Source organism: Sinocyclocheilus anshuiensis, unplaced genomic scaffold (assembly GCF_001515605.1).
Source record: "Sinocyclocheilus anshuiensis isolate Anshui unplaced genomic scaffold, SAMN03320099.WGS_v1.1 scaffold229, whole genome shotgun sequence".
Taxonomy (NCBI): domain Eukaryota; kingdom Metazoa; phylum Chordata; class Actinopteri; order Cypriniformes; family Cyprinidae; genus Sinocyclocheilus; species Sinocyclocheilus anshuiensis.
The window spans coordinates 120,834-128,781 of record NW_015537957.1 but is presented as its reverse complement, the minus strand read 5'-3'; the positions used below and the strand labels follow the sequence as shown (position 1 = coordinate 128,781).

The 7,948-nt window shown below is 39.2% G+C and overlaps 1 protein-coding gene across 1 annotated transcript in view; it reads left to right on the top strand.

The window, feature by feature from the left end:
- Positions 1-7,948, top strand: part of LOC107665964 (alpha-1,6-mannosylglycoprotein 6-beta-N-acetylglucosaminyltransferase B-like) — a 101,369-nt gene that overhangs the window by 44,319 nt on the left and 49,102 nt on the right. Inside the window, exon 6 of the mRNA XM_016457052.1 lies at positions 7,235-7,344. Within this exon, the coding sequence (XP_016312538.1) occupies positions 7,235-7,344 (110 nt within the window). The remainder of the gene's footprint in view (positions 1-7,234; positions 7,345-7,948) is intronic.

The window sequence follows — 7,948 nt, the reverse complement described above, 5'->3', positions numbered from 1 at the left end:
GCCACAAGCCAAACCGCCAAATCAACTGCCCTTTTTGAGCTATCCCCCATAGTAGTAGCAGCCTATCTATGGGGCTCCGAATGGTCAACGAAAAACATCCTTTTTCACTGTGATAATTCTGCCACCGTCCACTGCATCAACAAAGGCCGTTCTAGCGCTCCAAAAATCATGCCCTTTCTTAGATGTCTAATTTGGATCTCTGCCTGTCACCAATTTGTCATTAAAGCGGAACACATTCCTGGTCATCAAAATGAAATCGCTGACGCTTTATCTTGTCTTCTTTTTCAGAAATTCAGAACATTGGCTCCGGATGCAGACTCCAACCCAGGAGCCTGGCAATAAAAGTCGACATAACATCTGCTTTTAAAGTCATGCCCATTCACCCAGATTTCTGGCATCTGTTTGGCATCCGTTGGAACGAGAAATTCTACTTCGCAGTCCGTCTTAGTTTTGGCTGTAAAAGCAGTCCAAAAATGTTTTATATGCTTTCTGAAGCGCTCTGCTGGATTTTACAAAACAATTATGCCATCCCATACCTCATCCATCTCCTCGACGATTTCCTCGTCATTTCTCCAAGTCATTCCCCTGCAGCCAAACACCTAACCGTCATCCAATCAGTGTTTTCAAAACTAGGAGTTCCCCTCTCTCCCGAAAAAACCGAGGGCCCTTCTACATCCTTGGAATTTCTCGGTATCCTCCTTGACTCCGTCAAACTCCAAGCCTCTCTCCCCAAAGAAAAAATAGATTGCATTGTCACAATCGCATCAAACTTGTTAGATTCTAACCATTGCAGCAAGCAGGATTCGCTTTCGCTCCTAGGCCACCTAAATTATGCCATGCGGCCTTTAATTTCCCACCTGCTAACTCTCGCTACTTCAGCCTCACATTAGACAAGCGCACCAAACACTAGCATCTTTGTGAGTCCGGACCGCTTCCCCCCCTATTATTCCGCGCATTCCTGTTTACATGGTCCCGCAGGGCTCCTATTCATCTGGATGCAGTGAGAGCTCCCCCTTTTCGAATCGGCGTGAGCTACCACTCCTGGAGTGGGCTCTCCCATTCGAATCGCCGTGTGGGCTCCCCGTCCAGATGCCGTCCAGGCTCTCCCGTTCGAATCACAGTGTGGGCTCTCCCGTTTGATTGCGATTGAGATCTCCTTTGATACCTATAGGGAGCTCTCTCCTTCAAATGCGCGGGAGCGCTCCCGGTCGAATCGCAGTGTGAGCTTTCTGTTCGGGCGCAGTTCGCTTTGGACGTCCGTGGCCCGTTTCCCTTCAGGGCCGAGGGCACCCTGCCCCATCCATGACATCTAGGGGCCCCTTGGTATTTTTACTTCATAGGGCTCCATGGCAGGGATGTGCAGTGGGGTGTACTCCAGCTACGCTCTCAAACCTCCAGTCCTGAGATACTCCCACAGGAGTAATTCCAGGAAAGTCACTGCTGCAGCACTGCAACAGTAAGATGCTCCTTAATTAAAGTTCCAAAGCGCGGCTCTCCCACCACCATCATTAGTATAGCTTAAATTTCACTCCTTTTGGGGGGTATCACCATTATTCTTCAAGTATTTGGGTATCCCGTATACTTAAACCCTCAGACATGTTGATCTCACTAAACTCGACTTGCTGTCCCAAATTTATTTCTGCACTTTTGGGGGGTGTATCAGAGCTCGAGTTGAAGCTGCTTCATCGAGCCCCTCATCAGTGGACAGCAAGCCAAATAAGTTTACACACAATTTCCTTAAGATTTTATGGGCAAACGAACTCATTAAATTAAGTTCTTTAACGTAAGTTAGGGAGGAGCAAGCCCATCTAATCTTTCAATCAACAGCCAGAGTATATAAGCAGCTGCTTACCTCTCTCCACTCTCAGCTGTTCCAGCATCCCTCCACCTCCCCAAAACTCCACCTTCATCTTAGGTACCTTGCCCTTCGTAATCATCCTATACCAAGTCCCTGGGGGTGGATCAGAGCTCGAGTTGAAGCTGCTTCATCGAGCCCCTCATCAGTGGACAGCAAGCCAAATAAGTTTACACACAATTTCCTTAAGATTTTATGGGCAAACGAACTCGTTAAAATAACTTTAAATTATTACTGTAAACAGTGTGGCGTAATCGCGTCATCACTTTCAAAACCATATAATTGTCCCAAAGCAGATTTCTTACATCAGTTCAAGTCGAGTTTTATTATCGTTTCGCTACATGTGTGAACATAGAGTGGAACGAAATTTCATGTCTCGCAGGACTACAGTGCTACATAATTAAACATATGAACATAAAACAACAGAAGTAAGAAACAGTTTTGAACTTGTACATAGCTAACTTACTGAAGCGGTAATCTAACTATACATATACTATAAATAGTTGACTATACATACGCATAATCTAAAACAAGCTATACAAGTTCTTTACATAAATACTGTAAATGTTATTGTGCAAAAGGGGTATTTTAGGGTAAAAAGCGTATAGTGCAATATGATTTGTGGTGCATTTGCAAGTAAACATTTGTGTTAACTCATTGAGTCTTTGTAGCAAGGAGTGTGTTATTACAGTACATACTCATATACCAGTAATCTAATGTTTCGTTCATTATAACGGAAATTTGCTGGTAATGTTACAACTTCTAATCCTGAAAAATTGCCATAACTCATTTATTGGTATTTTTCACAAGGTCCTGTTCACACATGATTTCTAAACGGAAATGTACTAGTAATTTTCCATTAAAGGAGTATATGTTACAGTTTTGGTTTGGTCAGGACAAGTATATTAGCATCGCAAATATACACACAATGGGCCTCATTCATGAAACACGAGCAGAACTAATTTTTGTGTAAATCGTTCGTAAAGCCGTTCTGACGTAAACATTCGAATTCATGAAAATGTTAATATTTTCAAAATGTTAGTTGGTAGGAAATAAATTTACACCTGCTCCCTACCACGTGTAAATGGTGCGTAAAACGTTCTGTGTTCATTTAGGGAAACTGATGACACTGAATTTGATGCACTGCCATTATAATATTTTAAAGGCCGTTGGGCCTGATTTTTTTATTTTTTTTGTAGCTGAGAGTTGATAAACTGTTTAGCTCTGGGTAAAACGCAGCTCTTGTCACTGTCAAATTTTACCCAGCCGTCCAATCAATGGAGGAGGGGCGGAACAAATACTACACCGACCAATCATACCACTTGTACAACAACTGAACAACAATATAGAAGTTAATATTGCTGGTTACTGCATTTTTATATTCAGTAATATTCTTCAAAATGAGATGCTAGTAATACATTACTGCCGTGGATATCACATTACTGCCGTGGATATGCCGCTCTGGTGGACACACGTTATTGAATATTTATTGTTAGGCATATGGCCTATTAGTCTTTTTTGCATTTATGCAATATACTGGAGCCAAACCTGAGAAAGTAGACCAGAATATTCCACTGCGTTCCTGGACAAGCAATTTGCTAGCTGTAATTCATAGGCGGGGATTATGCTAATTGTGAATGAGCGTGCACGAGTGCCCTATTTACGAATGATTAGAATTCATTAACATACACATGTTTAACTATCAAATCTGATGTGTACGAAGTGTTTGTGAATTCGGAGGAGAGTTTTCGGGAAGGTCCGTTTTACGCGCAAATTACTCAGAATTTACTCCTATATTTACGAATGTTTCATGAATGAGGCCCATTGCTTTTTAGTTATGTGACAATGCAAAGAGCCTTCTTTTACAATTAGGTTGTTAGTTGTGACTTCAGTTACTGTAAAATAAAGTTGAGTTGAGCGTGAAATGTAAGGGAGTCGATATAACAATTTTAGTAGCCAGAATCTGTAGCCATATCTGACTTAACTTCAAGTTTTGTAGACTGAACAGCATGAAACCAGATGAAATGAGTTATTAAGAACAACAGTATGGTTAAAATCCAATTAAAAATAGGTTTTTGGACATCTGTCTCAATCTGAATGATATAAGATCAGATACTGAGTAGATGTTTTTTTAGGGTTAGGGTTTCTCATTTTTGTTCACTCTTTCACCATGTAGTGAACTATGTGCCATTTGCTATATAGTAAATAGTGTATGAGTGGACATGTTCATGAAGGTGTAAAATACAGCAATGCCTCAAGAGCGCTGTACTTTGTGTTGTTGCAGAAGTAAGTTTCTGGGCATCATATTGTTGCCAAAGTAATTATAACAGTAACCGATATAGATATAACGGATAGTGACTACACCGTCTGAACAAACGGCTCCAATGTCAACACTTACGAAATGTGAAAGTTAGTCGTAATGATCGGGTTTGAAATACAGTACAGATTGAATTGGGTGTAGTATCAACAAAGCCTTAGAACTTGTGTTTTTGAAATGTCTGTTGGACTGAAAAATCACCACTGACGTTCTTTCTAAAGCTGATTTGATTGGTGTGGATGAAACACCACAGGAGGTAAAAAGCTCTGACAGTATCTCAAAAAAGACATCTCAGAAGTGCAGAGAATGCGGGAGTCAAACATGCATATGACAGGTCCGCCTGAACACTTTATTGTCTTTGGGTGTGAAGTCAGAAAGGTCAGGGTTCAGATGGTGTGTTTTTCTGAGTGTTCAGCTTTGTGCCGTGTGGAGGTGACATTTATTGGGAGTGACAGAGTTGCTCACAGAGGGAGGCTGTTTGCTTCAGCATGTTGTTGATGTAACTGCAGGGCACGAGGTTGCAGGTGGTTCATGTGAGCTGCATTATAAAGAAATCAAGCTCTTGGTGTGAAACAAAGATGACAATGCATTCCTTAAACTTGCTGAAAGACATTCCCCTGTCTCTCTGAAAGAGATTTTTAAAGTCTCTTGAGATACCTAAAATAAAACCTATTGAGTTTTTATTGAAATACTTTCAGATGCAAGAGAAAAATATAGTCAAAAATAACTAGAATTGTACAAAGCTTGAAAAGTCCAGTGGGTACAGAGACAACAGTGACTGTTTTTGTTTTGTTTTTACTTGAAAACAAACTAAGTTTTAGGATTTTGCACATTTAAAATAGCAAAAGTTATAGTGCAATGAAAAAGTAAAATAAAGTAAACTAGAAATAGTAAACTACTTGAATTTTTCAAATTTCAAATTAAATAAGCAAATGCATAACCATGTGAACTCAGGTAGCCTATGTGTATATACAGTCAGATGCTTCCATTGAAACACAAGATGTTCTTTGGATTATTCTCAAATCATGCTGGAGAACAAGATCACGTTCTCTCATCTATCTATCTATCTATCTATCTATCTATCTATCATCTAATCTTTACTTGAGTACTGAACATCTGAACTTGAACATTTTTGATTATTTGATCATTCTGTCGTTTTGTATTTTTTTAGCGCTAATATGGGCAAATATTTGGATCTTTTATTGGTTGTAAATGCAAATGCAATTCTATTGTCATTTGGCCATTTTCAGTGTCTATCAACAGTCTTGCACATTTTTGTATTCAAATATGAGCAAACTGACTTTCAGATATTAGCAAATTGACTATTGGGTAATTGTGCTAAAATACTGAAAACAATTTCAGCATGCTGTATTGCACATAATTGTGCCATTATTGCTGTACAACAGTTGTTCAACTGCTGTCACTTCTAAATACTTGAGTACTGAAGTACTCAACCAGTACCTGCAATTCTGTTAAGGCTCATTTCAGCCTTGTCTTTCAGCATTATGGGACATTGAAGCATAATGGTTAAAGATCTGAGCTAGAAGCTCAAGTGTTCAAACTCAGGGATAGGTGATTCTTCTGTAGCATTACTGTGTATCCCATCACTAACTGTGGGACATTCATACATTTGTATACAAAATAGCATACATAGTTTATACTTAAAGGGAGGGTAGGTGATTTGGTTAAAAAACAGTGTTGTTGTGCTGTTTTAAAGTCGCTTAAGTGGTCTAAATATATTTATGTGTATTTATATAATCTGTGGAAGGCGTAGGACCATAAAATGTTCGTCCAATCATATCCCTCGGTCTGAGGGCTACGATAGGCTGTCCTAGCTGCCTGTCATCGTATGTATTTGCATATCTTGCGCAGACATGCTACAGTACGTCATCAGCACATTCATTACGCTATTGCAGACCGAGCAAGAATGGAAGGTGTTATTATTGTAATATTATGCAATTTGTACTGTAATGTTTTCTCACCAGTGAATGAGATATGAGTTAATCTGACAGCGTTGCATTCAGTCCTCCACCAACGCCGTCTCTCATCATTTCGCTGTTAGCCTCTGCCCTGCCGGAGCACGTTCATGTGATTTAGAGGAGGCGTGGCTTTGGAGAGTGATTTGCAGGGAGGGTGCGATCTTATGCTTTCAAACCCTACCTTTAAATGTTGAAACGTTTTATAATTGTTTCACACTTTTTGTGGATTATTTTTACATTAACAGCTTAATATTATTCTTATAATCAATACATAATGACACAAAGCATTTGAAAATATTGAACACATGGTTAAAACTTTCCAAAGCTGTTTTAATGTTACCTTTAAATAGCAAAACTAAAGTGCAATCTGTGCAGTCAACCCCCGGGACAATTAAATGATGCAATGTTTCCTTTCATTTTAACCCAGCTTTTTAATTGTTTAGATCATTTCTATGCTGTCAACATCAAGGGAATTAAGTTGCTACCGACTTAATTGCTGTACCATGTTTTTCTCTCAGGGCCAAGCCTAAACATGCCGCATGTCATTTTCATTATCTATCTGTGTGAATGGTGTCAGTGCAGAAGCATCGCTATTTCATGCTTGAAGCATATTTCAAACAATTAGCATGTCCGATGGGTAATCGTACCATTCAAGGATGTTTGAATTCAGTTCAACAATAAATAGAAAGTCTTGCTTCACTAGAGGCACTTCAGACTCTTGTTCCTTCACACGGCTGTAGTATGTGTAGGTGCATTTTAATTTAAATTAGACACACACAATCATCCATTAATACTTTCTCATATCCATTAGGCACAGGTAGTGTAAGGTTTGCTCCATTTCCATATTGCATATTTAAAACCATCTTTTCTCATCCTCGTGTTGTTCTAAACTCTTATTTTCTTCTGTGGAACACAAAATGAGATGTTAGGTGAAATGTCTGATCTGATTCTTTCCTAAAAACAGAAGAGTATCATTAAAGTAGCCCAGCCTCATTTGGGGTGAACTATTTCTTTAGCCCTAACAAACTAATAGCCCTGTTGCCGCACATCATTTCTCTCTCTTAGTCCTGTTCACTTTTCCAGATTCCAGCCGGTGGGTCTGGTGGAACGAATCCAGGCCATCGCCCAGAATGTGTCTGACATGGCTATACGAATGGAGCAGATTCTGAAGAAGACTAACATCCCCGCCAGAGGTGAATCTATCATTTATGTTTGGGTGGCAAGGATTGAACATTTCCTTGTTGCGAAGGATATTGTAGGATTTAGATATAATCAGATAGCAATCACATTAAATGGAAGACAATTGGAGACCAATACTTAAGCATCCTGCTTTTTTACAGAGTAAATAAAGGTCTCATATTACTCTCCTCTTGAGTTTCTGAAGAGATTGATCAGTGATATTTCAAACAGCATTTCAAACTATTTGCCAAGATACCTAAATCTCCAGTTAAAAAGCTTAAATGATCTGAGCTATGATTGCCACATGTATTTTATATTTCCCAATTCTTCCATAATTTAGAATTTACTAACAAGTGTTTCATTGTGTCTAAACTTAAATTAAGTATAATTAAGTCTGTTAGGTCCTGGAAGAGCTACACATAACACACAAGATTCAATAACTCACCAAAAACTCCCATTTTAGTCTCTTAGTGAGCCAAAATCATTAAAATGCGCTGTTTAAAATTAGACATGAAGAGGTCTGGGCTCGGTTCCATTTTTTTCAGGACAGCACATTCAGTCTTTATTATTTAATGCACCTTGATTGGACTCGATCGCTATAATGCCAATCATCTCTTG